Below are 18032 nucleotides of genomic sequence, written 5' to 3' on the forward strand. Positions count from 1 at the left end.
TTAAGGTTTAATTCATTGTAATTCATGAGGCAAAAAGCTAGTAATAAAAAGTTGAAGTTACAGAAATATGTTTTTTCTGCCTCCCCATGCTGTTAAACATCTTGTGACCTCCTGGTTGGGAGACTGACTTATACTTCAATTTAGGATTCAGTTTATTCTCTTTCTAAGAAGTCAAGGGTGGTGCCAGATGGTCAAAATGACGAATCACTTTTTAAAAAAAAAAAAACCTCAAATGACATCATTAACCCCAACCAGCCCTGGTCCTTTACTAAACATTCAGGCCTATTCGTGTATCCAGAGAGGCCGCAGGATGGTGATGTAATTAATTTCACTTCCATGTTACACCAACGACAGGAGCGACATCTAGAGGTCATATCGGGCTACTACAGCACCAGCATGACACAAGGCTGCAACGAAAGAGTTAAAGTCCAAAATCCTATTACGGCCTCTGTACTGTTACTCTTTAATTGATTTAGACACGTCACGTGGTCGGAAATCAGCGCGTACATCTCACGAGATATTTTTTCCTAGGACGGCGAAGTAATATCCCGCCACTCCTCTGTCTCTGATTGGTTTACCCTGATATTCTCGCCCTAATCCTAACCAATCATACTCCTCATGCGTAAACCCAACCAACCCAAATAAACGAATGCAACGAAAACAAGCCAATCAGAGGCAGAGTAGGGCGGGCTTCATAATTTCGCCATCCTAGGAAAAAATAGAGCTCCAGAGTGGAGTTTAGGCAGATGAAATGCATAACACATCCTCCCATGAGCTGAACCTCTCCGAGCAGGACAACATGGATTTCATGACAGATCGTGATGTGCAAAAGGTGAGCATTACATTAAAATCAAAGCGAGCTGCGGCTTCATGTTTTTAACTTTAATTATAAATGCTGAAATTAAATCTGAGTGACTTAATCAGATTATTGTATGTTCTAAAAGTATCTCTATCTCTAATAAATGTTTCACCATTCTTAGACTAGTCTACTGTATTATATTCATGCCAGATTTGTTGCTGTTGCTCACATTCATGTAGCAGTCTGATTACATAATAGGCTGCAGCCACAAGCAACAAGGCAACATGCCCAATAATCATTCTCTTTATTCTGCTGTGTAAAGCAACATGTGACCGTTAGATTTGACTTTTTATCAGTGTGAATTAGAGCTGAAACAATGAGTTGATTAATCGATCAACTTGAAATATAATCGGCAACTAATTGGATCTAGTGATATATTTCAAGTAGAGATGTCAAAACTTTCTCTGTTTCTGCCTGTCACTTTTGAGGATTCGCTGCTATTCTTTATCTCTTGTGATATCATTGGATTGGTAATTAAGGGGGGGAAAAAACTTAATAACATCACTATGAGTTTAGGAGATTGTAATGGACATTTAATAGACCAAGAGATTAATAGATAATGATGATAATCGTTAGTTACAGCCTCGGTCTAAATTGATAATATCTCTTCCTGTGCTCTGTTTTCCTTTAATCAGCCTTTAGTGTGTAAATTAAGTACATTTGAGCATAGATTTGACTTAATTAAGGAATAGAAAGATCTCTCCATTGCTTGAGTTGCATCTTAGTGTGAGAAAGTGGAAATGGACATTTAAAAAAATGCAGAAGAACCTTCTTACTGTATATACAGTTGGGAGTCGTCTGTCATTAGTGTTTATTGGTGAAACAACACTATCTTCCCTCTCGTTAGTACATGGACGATGGGTACGTGGTTCTGGATGGGCTCTTGACTTCCCAGGAGTGTGATGAACTGAGGCAGAGGATGACGGAGATAGTGGACCGTATGGACGTCCCGCAGCACTGCCGCACCACCTTCTCCACCTACCATGACGAACAGCTCAAAACACAGGTAATCTAATGTACTCTTCTGTGAGATGAGTCTCAAAAAAAGTGTCAGTGACTCACAGTTTTACTCAACGATATTTCTTTCACATGCTCGCCATACAATTTCACTTAAAGATGCAGGTAAGGTTTCTACTTGTGTACATTCACTGCAGAAAGTAGATGTGTAACCTCTCTGCTGCTTCACTGTGTTTACCTTGACCCTAAGCGTCCTTCCTCTTAGGCTAATAGAAAACTCTTATGTCAACAGCCTAGTCAGTGTCAGTGTCTCGCCCCCCTTTGTAATGCAATCAGCTCTGGGGTGGATCAGGTGACTGATGTTAACCATTTTGACCTGCAGGGAAATGCTGACTATTTCATCACCAGTGGAGATAAGATCCGTTTTTTCTTTGAGAAAGGAGTTTTTGACGACAAAGGTGAGCTCTGGTTTGATTATTTTGATTATTTTTCTAAAACAGGTTAAAAAAAAAAGAAGCAAAATAAGATTTGTAAAGCCCCCTTTTTTGGCTTGCAGGGGAATTCATCATACCAAAACAGCAATCGCTCAATAAAGTCGGACATGGTAAGATTTCTAATTGAGTAAGATTTCTAAATGATATCTTCCACTGGCAAGCACACATGGCTTTTGAAAAGTCTTTAAACTAATCACAGTATTCTTCTTTTAGCACTGCATGCTTATGAGCCTTTGTACAAAAAGGTTACACATTCACCCAAAATGCAGGTAAGTTAGCTGTCAAACAAATCAGAGAATGATGTACTGAGTGACAGAGTAACTAACACTCACGTCAAATGTCGTTCTCACAGGGCATCGCCAAGAAGCTCAGCCTTGTAAACCCGGTGATACTGCAGAGCATGTATATTTTTAAGGTAAAGCACAGAGTCCATCTACAGTATATGTTTATATATCTATCTGACAGTGTTGGATGATGCTACATGGAGAGTTTAGAGCAAAATATAATTCCTTGTTCTCCATCTTTTTCTCAGCAACCAGGAATTGGTGGGGAAGGTAAGAACATAAGTCAGTCATTGATATGATTAGCTCATGCAGTTAGATAATAGGTTCATAGTTTTTGCTTGTCTTAAAACAATAGTCACGTGCCCAAATGGACATTGACACGTTTTTCCTTCTGTAATCTTTCCTCTGCAGTCCGCCGTGTGTCCAAAAATGTATTAAAAAGTTTATTTGAAGCTAATATTAGGCTTCAACCATCCCAATTAGTCAAATCAAATCATTATCTTTCAAAAGTTACACTTCTTCTACTGCAGCTGAACAGGAAAACTTTACTGTAAATGTGGAAGATACCCACTTTATTTGACAAACTCAGACAGCTGAAGCTTCATATTATCTTAACATACACACATTTTTGGTCAAAACGAGGACTGTGAAGCACATTTGGATGGGATTGTCTAATGGTGGAATGATTACAGCGAGAAAAACCTGTTTCAATATTCATATCAGCACCTGACTGAATCTTATTATGAATCTATCCTTTAACATTCTTGCCATAAATGATTTTCAATCATTTTATCAGGAATGTGCAGCAGATTCTTGTCTGTTTCGTAGTGACGCCTCACCAAGACGCTACTTTTCTGTACACGGAGCCTCTGGGCAGAGTTTTGGGGATATGGATAGCCCTGGAGGACGCCACTGTTAACAATGGCTGCCTGTGGTTCGTCCCGGGGTCACACAGCAGTAAGCTCACAGTATAACTATCCTCACACTATTACTTCAAACGTCATAACTCAACTCAGTATCAAACAACCATCTAGTCACTATTTTGTTTTCTCATCATAAAGTATGAATTGGTATGTTTTTAAATGTTAATTTCTTCTCCTTTTCCCAGGTGGCATCACCCGGCGAATGGTGCGTACTCCAAAAGGCACCTTTCCCCTGACAGACTTTGTTGGTAAAGAGCAGAACTATGATGAAGATAAGTTTATCGCGACACCAGTTAAAAAAGGTAAATAACTTGTGTGGCGGTTGGTATTTTTAGGTACTTTCTAACTGAGGCTCTGTCAGAGATGTACAGTATGCTAACAGAAGGAGTTATTGAGCCAATTTTGGTAACTATTCCTTTAATGAATCAACAGAAAATGAATCTATTAACAATTTTATTAACCAATTACATTTACAAGCAAAAATGCCAAACCATTGCTGTTTCCAGCTGTTCCAATCTTAAGCTTTGGTAGATTTTATATTTTTCTGAACTCAATATCTTTAGGTTTTGGACTTCTGACATCCTGAAAACAAAATTATTAGTCTAAAAAATAATTAACAGATTTTTAAAAATAAAATAAAATAATGTCCAGCTTTAGTACTGTGTAGCACCAAATAAAGCTGTGAGAGTGGGTCAGCTGCTGCCCATTCCCAACCTATCCGTCCATCTCTCTGTGTCCAGGCAGTATAGTCCTGATCCACGGTCAGGTGGTGCATCGCAGTGCTGAAAACACCTCTGAAGACTCTCGCCATGTCTACGCCTTCCACATCATGGAGTCCCAGGACACCCGCTGGAGCCCCGAAAACTGGTGAGAGATTTTGTGCTGTCAACATTTTTAAGGGTAGTCAGGTGGGGTTTTTTTTACAGCAGATATGGGAGAATAATTCTTGCAGTGGTGGAAAAATTACTCAGATACTCACAATATAAAGATACATCTATCAGTGAAAGTCCTGGATTTAAAATGTAAAAGCATTTAAGTATTACCAGCTAAATTTACTTGAAGTACTAAAGTACTAACTTTTTTGGAGAAAATCAGAGTTTGACTGATATATTAAATAAACTGAACAAATTACATTGTTAATACTGACAAATCAATGCATAAAAAGTATTTTATTGTAGCTGCTCAAGGTGGAGCTACTTTGAACTACTAAATCAGAGGGGGTCTTGAGATTATTGGGTAGGAAAGGAAAAAAAACATAGGTGTGCTACATACATTTTCCTGAAACTTTAATCTTTTCACATTTAATGTTTGTGAAATATTCAAAGTCAAAAGACTCAAACTGTTATTTATTTGAAACCAGGTGAGGGGAGATGTCTTTGGTGGAACTGCAAACAGCTCATAGACATCTGAAACATGACAAATTAACACAAATACATGACAGTAAGGGCCCACAAGCCAAATGGATGCAATGATTATCATTACTCTATTATGTTAGAATATTATTTTACGTAAAGTTTTAATCTGAGGAGTAAGTAAGTGCAATATTTACCTCTGAAATGTAGTTAAGTATTAGTATCAATTAGCATAAAATGAAAATACTCAAGTCCAAGTACTTTAAAATTATACTTAAGTGCAGTACTAGAATACTGTACATTGTTAAACTGAAATCCTGAGATGTTAAAGTGGCACTAAGTGTACTTTGAAAGAAGAAATAACAAATTCTTCCTCTAACAGTTGAAAAGATTAATTCCTAACCATTACAAAACCATCTTGCTCAAGTCAAAACACTCAGATGTTGTGTTGCAACAACCTTTCTTGGTCTGGTATGATCAGCAGCTAATGGTGGCATAGTGGCTAATGTGAGCTAATGGTATAAAACTTTACATAACTAACTTTTTCTCCACTTCTGCTACTGTTTGGGCATGTCACAGTTTCATTCAATGGTTTTATTACAAAAGTAAAACGAGACGTAAACACTGTTTGTTGTTTTCTGCTATTTACAGTCTTTAAATGAGAGGAGATTTGCTGCTGTATTTATATATAAAGTTAGCTATATATATATATATATGTATGTATATATACAAAGCTAGCAGCCACTTTAAACTACATGTCATATCAGACCAAGTGCTACTGTAGCAGCATGTATTGAATTAAACAAATGTACTTTTAATAGCTTATTAATTCAGCTTTTCATTCATAAGAGGAAGATTGTGATATTTCTTTTTTAAAAGTCACACAGTATCACTTAAAGACTTAAGTTTTAACCCATCTGTCCCTTTCTTTGGTCACTGAAGGTTGCAGCCCACTGAAGAGCTCCCTTTCCCGTCTCTCTATACTAAATGAAGGACGTCTTTGATGCACCTCATGGAAAAGTCAGACGATCTATTCTCTCCTGAAGAAGGACCAACATGTACGAAGAATGTTAACCGTAGCAGATGTGCTACCATTGCTCACAGTTTGTTTTGTGACACCATCTGTTTCTCTCAGCTACCGAACAGAAAACACTATTTCTCTAGCAGCAGAGTCATTAGTGGCTTAATGATGGCTAAAGCATATTTTTGATGAATTTATGAATGTTTTTAATAGACTAAAAATTAATTTGAATAAACATTTTAAACTTTTTGATCAGTTTTCTATGGACACTCAATACAGCTGACACATATAGTCAACTTCTACTCTTCATCATTGTCACCAACTAGTTTGATTATTCTTTAAAAAGGTCATTTTCCCCCCCATGTTTGTGTGAAATCAGGATGGCAGATTCCTATTCTTTTAAACAGACAACAGTAAGCATTTCTACTTTCAAGTATGATTCTTTTAAGATGCAATTCAAATTTTTTAAAAACTAAAAAACTAAACCTTATGTAAGTGTTTATAAATCACAACATAACATCCAAACTGTTTAGGTTAATCTTAAAATCAAATCAAATTAAGAAAGCAAATGATTAATGTTTACGTTGTTTTATTCAAATCAAAGTGCGTTACTCACACAGCTCCCTATCCTCAGTTTTCCAATGAGTATTAAACAAATGGACTAATTGATTGGAGGTGTATCAATTTAATCTCTGATGCACTCAACATGCAATATTACATTTTCAAAAATGTAAAGATGATTGCAAAAACAACATACCAGCAGGATCATGCAAATAAATGGTCATCACAACATAAAAAAACCCCACCAAAGATACACAGATGAACATAAACCAAAAACTGTTCATGCTGAAAACATGTTTCAGGTTATAAACTAGTAGTATCCTCCATCTCAGAACAGTGAGATGAAACCTTGATGACATGTGAGGACATTAAGCAAACATTAAATAATAATTTGGATAAATTGTAGGAAGAAAAAAAAAAAAGTTGCTTAAAAGGGAGGGCTTATGTTCATCATTTGGGCCCGAAGCTTTTCTACAGACTATACAGACCAGGGTTTGAAGGCTCAGTATCACAAGGAAATGTATATATATTAAGTTTACCTGTAAGGGGTCCCATCAAACCACAGAAATAACAAAATTAATTTACCAAACAAAAATATACAGTTTGGATAACCTGTGTACATGTTACAGTACTGGGATTTCACATTAGTGTCATGCAGGAGCATAGTGAGTTTCTGCCATATCGAAGTATAAACCAGCCCTTATAAAGAAGAGTTGAGAGGTGTTCTTGACGTCTGCCATGCTTTCATCTACAGCGTCTACAATACTAGGTTACACGTGATAGAAAATATACTTCTTAAGGCAAATATTTTCAGCAGTAAGTCTTTATATATTGCCATTGGGGAGGCAAAATAATCTAATAAAACATGTTGATTAGAGAAAAAGACATTATTATCATCAATAAGCTAACTTTAAATAATGTTCTTCAAAGGCAATACAAAGGCATGTGTCCATTTGCAGGGAAGGAAACAAGGTACAAGATAAGAAAACCTCTTCAACGATGATCAAAATGTGCCGTTTAGCAGCATCCGTACCCTCTACGAGTCCAGAATTCTACATGATTACAGAACATTTTACCACTTTGATTAACTTAATCTCCTGTTGCATAATTCAGGAATTGTTGGTTGAGTACCCTTGGGGTCAGGTCGGTGACACGCTAAGAAACGTACACCGCTGTCACTAAATTTTAAAGACTATTTAGCAACACTTTCTGGTATTTCTTAGTATTGTAACACTCATTTCTCAAAGCAACTGATACTGAAACGACTTGTGATCTGAAAACGTCAGACTCTAGTGTCATGCAAACATCAAGTCTGCTGCCAAATAAAGAAAGGAGCAGATTTTTTTAGTGCCACATAGGTATTTGTTGTGATAACAATTACCTGGCTTGATTACTTTCTTGTGCTAGTAAAACAGCTCTCCTTTCCAGTGATTACTAAAAAGGGACATCTATGACTTCTACTATCATATTTATTCAGATTTTGCCATTCTTCCTTCCCCTTAGAGAGGGGTGAGGGGGATCTGCAAGACCCTTGTGTTTGTTTGTGCCATTTGTCCGGTCAAAGCAACAGCAGGATGAAGAGGTAGAGTGGGAGTAGGAGGTTGTCTATTTGGGAGGTGTAGGCCTCCAGCATGGCCACCAGAGTGATGGAGCCAACAATCCATGAATAGGTGGAGTTCAGGTTGATGTTCCCATCGAAGATGAGAAACATGGCCACAGCGATGATCTGGGCGAACACAGAGGTTGCAGTTCCCTCCATTGTTTTCTTAGTGCCGGGCCAACGGATCTCCCCCATAGTGCTGCCAAACACGGATGCCACAGTGTCGCCGACCCCCACTGCCAACACACCAGCATAAGGCACCAGGCCGCCCGCACCAGGAAGAATCCCTTTAGGGGCGCAGGGCCCAGGAAACAGCCAAATTGGCAGAGACATGCCCACCAGCAGGTAGACATGTGTCAGGATGAGAGGCCCACAGTCCCGCTCATCCAGAAACAGGGTGAGCAACTGCCTGAGCAGCTGACCTACGGGCCGGATCCGAAAGTAACGAACATATTCCAGGAACAAGAAAACCGCCAAGCAACCCACAGACGCCACATGGAGCAGCTGTCTGTCGTATATCAGCCCCGGAACGTACGTGGCCACTACAATCAGATGGAAGTACTTCCTGACAATAGTCGAGGCCTGGTGCTTCTTGGATCCCGACTGGCGCTGGTAGTTCTGGTGTAACACAACACAGAGGGCCACAACCACCAGAAACACCCAGTACCCCAGCAGACACAGTCTTCTGTCATTTAACATGACAAAGTCCAAAAGCCACATGAAAGGGTGCCGGCCGATGAACAGAGACAGCCACGGCATGAGGATTCCCAGACCCAGAACGGCTGTCATCATGTGAAAGAAGAGTGATGACACCCAAGTCTCGGACTCCATGAAGCAGAAGAGGAGGGCAAAGAAAACGCCCAGTAACAGCGAGCCCACCACTATGACCGGCAGGAAATAGTTCACCGGATCACCTTTGACCTCTGCCAGGTTCAGGGAGCGCTTGATGAGCTGGTTGACGATGAAACTGATTCCACCGACGATGAGGAGCGCCTCTCCAGGTGTGAAGCATCGTGGCAGCAAGTAAAGCACAATCAGGCTGAGATAGACGAAGATCAACAGAACCTCTAACACCTCGATGACCTCAGACACCGTCAGCGTCTGCTTCGTCGTGTAGAGAATTGCACTGGCGGCCATGCCTGCGATCACACAGGTGTTTGTGGGTACAGGTCTGGTGATGCCCAGTGCAATCAGGGAGAGAAACAGAGCCAGCATCATGCCCGTGATGGTGACCACCATGGAGAAGCGCTCGAAGAAGACATTCCCTGAGGCGAGGCACTTTTCCCTCAGAGCCAAACCCAGTAAGGGCATCACCATGGAGGCCGGGACGATGCCGCTGTTTGCCGCAGGACGAAACTGGAACACGGCGCCCCCCGACCTGAGCAGACGGTCCCATTTGTGCTGCACGTAGAACGACTGGATGAAAAGGGCTATGCTGCACCAGGAGTGCTGGTTCCAGACCGCCATGTGGACACACAGCACCACAGCCAAAACTACAGCGGACTCCACGAACACCGGGTTGATCTGCATGGCTGCAGGGTGGAGGCTCACAGGGAGGGCGAGGAAGGGAGGGATGGTGGGAGGAGTGGGGTTGATCTGAACAGATGGTCTGCAACAATGAAGGCCTTCGTCTGTCAGTTCCTCTCTCTCGCACACATCATCATTTAGCAGGCACTCTTCACTTGCTGAGGGAGTCTGCATAAATGGAAAGAAATTGAATCAGCAAGGTTACCATTCAAGAGAAAATATGTCAATAAACACATAGAATAAGAACAATAATTATTAGTATCAAAGACAGGTTTATACATGTTCAGGTTTCATAGTGACCATTAGAAGATCCCTTCATAATGTGCTTACAATGTAAGCACTGGGAGCCAAAATCCACAGTTCAGTATAATTCAAACATGTCAACTTCTTTAGTGGATTTTGTACTGCTTGAGTTTCTCAGGCATATTTAAATAATGGTTGACAATCTCACCAGTGTTTTGTGATGAATTTCCATTTACTTACAAACTTTAGTTGCATCCTCTGCCCAAACCAAAATCTGGTCTGTCTCACCTTATATCTCCCAATAAAGAGCCTATTCCTGTTCATACTGACCATTAGAAGATCGCTTTAAAATCCACTTTCAATGTAGGTGACGGGTGCAAAAATCCACAAACCTCCTTCTGTGCAAAAATGTGTTCAGCGTCAGCCGTCCAAATCAGTCAAATTGAGTAGATATCTTTCAAAGTTAGTCTTTTTAGTTCCAAAGTGACTCTTTTTGTTACTATACTTTCACCACAGCTCAACAAGGAAACACAAAGAGGAAATCTGATGGTAATACGACTGTAAATGTGGCAGATATCCACTTGACATGACTAACTCAGGGTGTTGTAGCCTCATATAAGCTTCAAATAAACTGTTAAGTGCATTTTTGCTCAAAGTAATTACATCTAGGAAAACATTTGATTAAGACAAACTTGGAAAAATGTTGAATCTGTCCTTTAAAGCAGTAATAACAGTCTGTCTGTCTGAATCACTGAACATGAGTCATCTCATTTCAACACTGAACCTTGATCCTAGTTTATGTGCTGCTGCTTTCTGTCCTGAACTATGGCCTCACTGAACATTCACCCAGTCAGTGTGAAATCCACACCACTGTGAGACCAAATTAAGGAGACAGCAGGACAAAATGCTTTTCCCTGCATAAAAAAACCCTTTTGTTCCTGTGTGTGTGTGTGTGTGTGCGTGAGGGGGGGGGGGGGGGGGGGGGGGGGGGGGGTATTTGGATGTTCTGCTGGGGGCTAATAATCTGAATCAGCTAGCGGATGACTATCATTTCTGTCGAATACAGTGAAAAAGAAATATGTCTCCATTTGTTTTCTAACATGCATGTTTTAATAAAGCCAAGGATGCTGCAACCTCAAACAGCATCGAGCTAGCGGACAAAAAACAGCTGACTTCACCGAGGCAAGCATTGAACACACACAGCGGGAATAACAATCTATAATAAAGACAAGCGTACGTACCACATAAGTGCAGCGTTATCTGGACGGAGGTGAGCTGAGATGTGAATGGGTGCAGTCCCTTTTTAGACAGATTTGTTCTCTTTGTCAGCTGCTGTCGCCTCTTTCACACCCAGAAGGAAGGGGCCATATTTGACAGCCGGGTCACGTGGTACCCAGCAAAAAAAAAAAAAATCCTTAACCCTGTAATGCCAGATGAATCATATGTGATATATCAGTTTTAGAGACCTCTAAATCATCAGCGTGATCATATTTTATTACTAAAAAAACTTGATATATGCAATCAGATACATGTAGTACACAGATGAACCAATGCAATGTTGAATGACTAAATATTTTGTAGCTTATTTTATGCTAAATTCCTATTGAAAATGTGTAGATACAGCAGATATAGAAGGTCAATCATCTAAAAATCTGTCATTTTTTTTATTTTTGTATTATTATCATGCTTAAAAAAAGGTTGAAGGTGGTGATATGAGCTTTATGCAGGACCTTAAAAAAATGTTGTATTCAATAGGTTTTTGTGTGTTTAATAAAATCATAAATAAATTGCAAAAAAAATCAAATACGATCAAATATCAAATACGATACAAAACAAAACTCATCTAGTCTTATTTATTTTTATTTTTTTAAATTACTTGTCAGAAGGTCTTATAAACTCCAGTTTCAAAGAATTAGAATTTTCTGGAAATTATTTGGTGGTTCAGGCTTTACAGGGTTAAAGGTGATTTGTTTTTATTTTTAGTTTGTATTTAATATTAAACATTTTTAAGAAAAAGAAGAAGTCATGTGAGGAATGTATGGGGTGCCGATTGTAAAATTTCAGTTACAGTTTTATAGCTGATATATTTAGCTTACTTTACTCACATTTAGCTCATTTTTTGTTTCATTTGAGACTGAAAATCATGTAAAACAACATGTTATATATGATTGTTAAAAATGTGTAAAAAAATAAATAAAAATAAATGAATAAATAAAAGATCTAAATCTAAATATTAAATCTTATGGAAGCCCATTTCCACCAATGTGATAAAAAAAATGACTTAGTATCTCTAAATAATGAGAAACTATCTAAAAATAATGTCTTATGACTTATTATTATCTCAAAATAATTAATTATTATTATTATGACTTATTAGTATCTCATTATTTTGAGATAAAGTCATTATTTTAAGAAACTGTCAATATTTTGAGATAATACGTCATTATTTTGTAGAGGATCTTTATTTTTTCATTACATTGGCAGAAATGGGCTTTGATAAAAATCTAAATTTAACATTTATATTTATTTATTTTTATGTATACATGTTTTTAACAATATATGACATGTTGTTTTACATGAATTTCCGTCTCAAATGAAATAAAAAATAGCTAAATGTGGGTAAAGTGAGCTAAATACTCAAAATATATCAGCTATATGTTTTAAATCACTCCGTTTCAGCACATTACAGCATTATTTCAGTCCAATGGGGGAAAAAAAAATATATTGCTGCTTTCATAAACAGAAAGAAGAATAAAAAAAGCGCACAGTATTCTACTTCAATGGGGGAAAGGCAGAATTATATTTATTATTTTGGTGAACTTCTGGAAATAAATTAAACCTCTTGTGTGTCTTCATTTGTGGTTTTAATTTCACTATTTGTGATTGTGTTATGTTATTCAATGTTCAAACAAAAATGACTTTAATTGTTTTGTTTTGTTATTGTTGTTTTAGCTCCTTTGTTTTGGTTGTATTGTTTGTTTTATTTGTGTTTTGTTTGTTTATTATTCTTTTTTATGTTATGTTGTTATGCTGTGTTACAATGTTATTGATCAACAATCTAAATAAAAGTAAAAAAAAAAAAGATTAAAAAATAATAATATGAAAATGAGCTTTAAACAGGAAATATATATATATATATATATATATATATATATATATATATATATATATATATATATATTAGCTTTAAACAGGAACTAAAATTAAATTAAAAAATTAAAAATAAAATAAAAAACTTCTGTAAAGAAACTTCGACAAACTCCACAAGATGGCGGCAACGCAACAAACGGCCGTTAAAACCGTCTCTACGGAAAGACGAAGAAGCTGACGTCGGCGATGACGACAGAGCATAACAACCAATCACAGGTCAGGAACGAAGATGGCGGAATCAGAGATGAGCGTCAGGTAGGCGACTGGCAATAAACTTTAAGATAACGGTTGTAATGATAAAGTCACTTTTTTAAAATACATGCTAGACAGGAAACATTTGTGCACAGCTTTGTCATCTTATTCAGCCCTGTCAAAAGTAACGTTTAAACTCGACTGTGTGTCTGTTGAGCTGTTAGCGCCACGCTAACTTAGCTTAGCAGAGCGCTAGCAGTGACTCGTTTGAACGCTTTGAGCAGCAGCGCGATGTGTGTGTGTGTGTGTGTGTGTGTGTGTGTGTGTGTGTGTGTGTGTGTGTGTGTGTGTGTGTGTGTGTGTGTGTGTGTGTGTATATATATATATATATATGTGTGTGTGTGTGTCAGCGTCAGCCTCAGCCAGCCGCATGTCAACAACAGCATGTGAGCTGTAAAGTTATTAACTTCGCTTATTTAATTACAGTAGGAGTGTTCGGTCATTTTTCGACACATGAAGGTTTTTTAAATTTAGCTCCAATAATCGTCGAGACAGTTTGGTGTTTGTGAAGAGTAGCTACCATGTCGGGACAATAGCTGACATTAATTATGATTATTTGAATGGGAAACGTCAGTATAAGCATTTCCACAAATTGAAAATACACTCAGGAGACAGAGAGAGAGACATTTATGTGTCACTGTTACAGCAGCCACTTGTTCATAGTTCATACATATTTAAATGGATTAACTTAAACAGGGTTCCCACGGTCATGAAATTCATGGAAAAGTTAAGAAATTAGAACATCTGTTTTCCAGGCCTGGAAATGGTTTGGAATTAGGTGAATGTTATGGAAAAGTTTTGAATTAGGGATGACCTGCTCTGATATCAAAGATAACAGATATAAGACAAGCTGCATGAACTTGGGCCCCCCACTTTTACCATGTCAAAAATCAGTAGATTAGTTTTTTAATATCTTCTAATATGTGATCTGGGGCCAAATGCTTCCTCTGGATGTAATTATAAAATGTACCCATCATTTAGTGAGATCAAAATGTCAAAACACCTGTTAAAAGGCACCAGAATACAGGAAATTAAAAATCTCTGTTAAAAAATGTTCTAGGGGAGGACCCTTTGTTAAACTACTTAAATTAAGTCATGGAAATGGGGTAAAATATTATGGAATAGTTATGGAAAAGTTTTGAAAATTCAATGGTAAAAATGTGTGGGAACCCTGTATTAAGCTCAGAAGATTTACATTTTTACTGTAACGAAGCCTTTAAAAGCAGGAAAACACTTATTCCATATGATGATATTATGAAATTCCAAATCTAAGATGAGATCTATAAAATATCACAATATCGATATAATATCAGGTAAGGTACTTAAAAACATTTTTTTTTTTTTTTTTTTTTTTTTTTTTTTAACTTTGAGTGAGTGGTATACGGTTTGAGTCTTAATCCCAGTCCTAGTCAGTGGTGGGAGGTACTGGGAGCTGTGGTATTGTGCAGTCTGATGGCTGATTGTATGAAAGAGCCCCCCAAGCACTTTGAGGCACATGGCTGAACGTGCTCCTGAGCCCCCACAGCTCTATTATACTGTCATATGAGTATTACACTGTTTGATTATGTTAATATGCTATACTATAGTACACTGTGCATTAGTACATTAGTGCAAGCCAGGAGGACACTAATAATAATAATAATAATAATAATAATAATAATAATAATAATAATAATACACTTAATTTAAAGACTAAATAAAAGAGAGATTTAGTAATATTAGACAGCTAAACATTTCAGTAAAAATAGGTTAAAATTACATTAATTAAACTCCAAATTAAATAAATATGTTCTCAGCTGTCATTTAAAAATGTTCACAGAGCTCACATTTCATACAGATTTGGGTGACTAGGAGTAAGGTGGTAAGGTCCATGATTATCCATAGATGTTAAAATTAAGGGCACTTGGAGAGCCTCGGACCTAACATTAAATCAAATGAACTGGTCATTTTAGTAGTCAACGTTAACCCTTAAACAGACAGGAGTGGAAAATGAGATGTGAAAATGATTCCTTTTATTTACTGTGATGTTACTTGTTGTCTCATTTCCACCTAAGTGAACATTTCCACACAAATAATTGTAAAAACATTTTGTATATTTTGGGTTTCATGAGTTGTATCTCCACCAGGATATGTTGTCCCTGTTAAGGTATAAAAAAAACCCTGAAATATGTATGTGTCTCCTGGTGCACATTGCCTGTTTAAGTGTGAACTGACCGTGTTTGTTTTTAGAAAAACGAACTTCACACCTCGTAAAGTTAAAGGAGGGTATGTTTTGAAATGCATCCACGAGCGTCACTATCTAGTTTTGAGGGCTGCAGCACATACACGTATCTGTATGTAATCATCCAATCTTTCCATCACAGCCACACACCGCAGCTGCTTTTTAAAAATCATTATCAGTGCATACTTACTTATCCTACGTTTATTTTTTCCATTTATTGTATAACTGTTTAGCCAGTTCTGTGTCACAAATAGGGGAACAAATGCACATTGCAGCTTCAACAGTCCAAACCCGAACATATTCAGTTTACAGTGATATATGAGTAAGAAAAGCAACAAATCCTCACATTTCAGAGGTTGGAGCCAGATGCGGTCTTTGGCAGTGACGAATCGTTTCAGCTCATTTATCTTTAAAGATAAAATGACCTGACAACTACAAGAGGAGTAATCTATTCTTCTATTAAAAGAAACATAACCACAATATAAAGTAGAGCGGACTAATATATCGGTATCAGTGATTATACTGTCTGGTATAGTGCTGATATTTTTTTAACAATATATTTAGGCAGCTTTTTATGTACATTTAATATTTTTTCCTAATTCAAGTTTAATATTCATATTAAATTCCCAGTGAAGTTTACTGTTTCAGAGCACTGATGTCATTTTGATTCAAATTAAGTTTATTCTTTAACTGTAAAATATCACAGCGTCCATTACATATCTTTGTCACAAGTGTTTTTTTAACAACATATGGAGAAAAAAAGTGTTATGTATGTATTCTGTATTAATAAGACTATCGGCCAATATATCGATATCAGCATCAGCCCCAAAAATTCAGTATTGGGCAGACCCTGATATAAACAGTGTAGAAAAAGCTCAGATCTTGATATATTTGTATTGATCGTATCGCAGTATATTCATATTGCCCACTCTTAATCTGCCTAGGTAACCAAAATGTGTTTTCACATGCAAATAAACTGATCACACAAGATCTCTATAAACTACACTGCTTACAAATAGAAATAGTAAGCCTTTATTGTCATTTTAAAAGAATATGCAACAAGATTTGGAATGCTACATTTGAAACAAGTGCACATTAATACATGTTTAATAAATGTGAGAATGTTTTGCTGAAGTGTGCCCGTTTTACTTTCAGGAGCTGTCGAGAATTATGGACCATATTGCTGGGAAGATCGGCATTGCGAGAGCCGGTATGTCTTCTTTTATTTATTTATTTTTATTTTTTTAACTTAATTTTTTATTGAATTGTATGCATTATATGATACAGACAATAGAGAAAAAGCACAGACAAACAGAGATCGGAATCAGTCCGAAAAAAAACCCCCAATCAAATTAGGTCATCATCAGTCACACTGGTACAGTTTGTGCTCTTATAGAGAAGGAGTCAAATTATTATTATTCAATCCAGTCTGTTTCTGTTTTTTTTCATGCATTTTCCTGTGAGATCAGTTTGTGTCTTTTAGATTTAAGAAATAGTTCCTCTCGTGTGAGCCGGTAAGCAGTAGTGTGTAGCTGCTATAATAGCATTCAACATGAAAGGATTTGAGGTTGTCAAATAGTCATGTTAGTGCTTGATTCTAGTTTGTGTAATAACTGGTATAAATGGTTGGTTCAGATCTATCAGAATCACGCGATCCTAATATCTGTTAGTTGCTTTTATTTTATTTTTTAGAACTTTTTATTTATTCAAAAATACATGAAGATGTACATAAAATCACACCCGCCTCAGTTTACAGTCCACTCAAATCTGCACCATATTACACACATACATATACACACACACATACACACAATACCATCTTTCTTTTCAAGTCTTAGCAATTTTAAATAGATACAAACAACATTAATTTGAATCCTCCAACTTCTCCCTGGGTAGTCCAATAGTACATTGCAAATCCGAAACAAGTTAACTGCTTTTAATAAAGAAAATATGATTCATTGCCCACTGAGGTAATATTTTTTGATTCAGGGTTACAGGAAATGACACCAGCCCCAATAATCCAAATGATTTTCTCTCTTTTTCTTATCTACAGGCTCAGATAGAAGCAGAACTCGACAGACACTGGGACAGACTACATCAAGGACTCAGTTACTACAAGTCACCCAGGTATATTTACAGTTATTTTTTTATTCTGACATCAAATGCATAATAATTTATATCAACCGGATGAGTAATAATGTCCGCATCCTCTGTTCTAGCCCCTCCTCTGCGGGGAAAGTGAAGGAGAACAAAGATGTCGCACAACCATTAAAGGATTTTGGTCTGAGGATCAGTAAACTGCTGGTAAGAGTTAAAGATTTCACTTTTAGAATGAAAGACGTGACTCACTGTTGACCTTTTTGTGCATTTCATGATTATTTCATTCTGACTTAAGGCTTTAATAATGTTACAGGGTCTTGATGAACAGCAGAGCGTGCAGCTTTTACAGTGCTACCTACAGGAGGACTACAGAGGAACCCGTGATTCATTAAAGGTTTCGGCTCTCACTTTTATCGTTCAACTGTGTTATAACATGAAATAAAAGACAGTAACAAAAAAGAAACAATGTCACATAAAAGCTAGTTTGT

At 37.2% G+C, this 18032-nt stretch overlaps 3 protein-coding genes across 3 annotated transcripts in view; 2 read left to right on the plus strand and 1 right to left on the minus strand.

The window, feature by feature from the left end:
* The first annotated feature begins 707 nt into the window (after positions 1-707).
* Positions 708-6139, plus strand: phyhd1 (phytanoyl-CoA dioxygenase domain containing 1). The gene is made up of 11 exons (XM_062435286.1): positions 708-832; positions 1707-1865; positions 2199-2274; positions 2373-2420; positions 2524-2579; positions 2663-2725; positions 2843-2864; positions 3423-3551; positions 3703-3819; positions 4258-4384; positions 5812-6139. Exons 1-11 carry the CDS (start codon positions 752-754, stop codon positions 5858-5860), a joined length of 927 nt encoding a protein of 308 aa, XP_062291270.1. The 5' UTR covers positions 708-751; the 3' UTR covers positions 5861-6139.
* Positions 6140-6285: 146 nt separating this feature from the next.
* On the minus strand, positions 6286-11196 carry dolk (dolichol kinase). Its single transcript, XM_062435285.1, has 2 exons — positions 11063-11196; positions 6286-9746 (listed from the first exon to the last, which is right to left on the minus strand). Exon 2 carries the CDS (start codon positions 9579-9581, stop codon positions 8010-8012), a length of 1572 nt encoding a protein of 523 aa, XP_062291269.1. The 5' UTR covers positions 9582-9746; positions 11063-11196; the 3' UTR covers positions 6286-8009.
* Positions 11197-13200: 2004 nt separating this feature from the next.
* nup188 (nucleoporin 188) overlaps positions 13201-18032 on the plus strand; it is a 19791-nt gene continuing 14959 nt past the window's right edge. Inside the window, exons 1-5 of the mRNA XM_062435302.1 lie at positions 13201-13226; positions 16600-16654; positions 17498-17571; positions 17664-17748; positions 17858-17938. Of these exons, the coding sequence (XP_062291286.1) occupies positions 13201-13226; positions 16600-16654; positions 17498-17571; positions 17664-17748; positions 17858-17938 (321 nt within the window). The remainder of the gene's footprint in view (positions 13227-16599; positions 16655-17497; positions 17572-17663; positions 17749-17857; positions 17939-18032) is intronic.

The sequence above is a fragment of the Scomber scombrus genome, chromosome 15 (genome assembly GCF_963691925.1).
Source record: "Scomber scombrus chromosome 15, fScoSco1.1, whole genome shotgun sequence".
NCBI classification, from domain to species: Eukaryota; Metazoa; Chordata; class Actinopteri; order Scombriformes; family Scombridae; genus Scomber; species Scomber scombrus.

Bases quoted from the DNA above. Each gene is read 5' to 3' on its own strand.
- dolk (XM_062435285.1), bottom strand. From the start codon at position 9,581: ATGCAGATCAACCCGGTGTTCGTGGAGTCCGCTGTAGTTTTGGCTGTG.
- phyhd1 (XM_062435286.1), top strand. From the start codon at position 752: ATGCATAACACATCCTCCCATGAGCTGAACCTCTCCGAGCAGGACAAC. The intron at 2,421-2,523 runs GTAAGATTTCTA...TTCTTCTTTTAG, and splicing joins GCTCAATAAAGTCGGACATG to CACTGCATGCTTATGAGCCT. The intron at 2,580-2,662 runs GTAAGTTAGCTG...TCGTTCTCACAG, and splicing joins CACATTCACCCAAAATGCAG to GGCATCGCCAAGAAGCTCAG.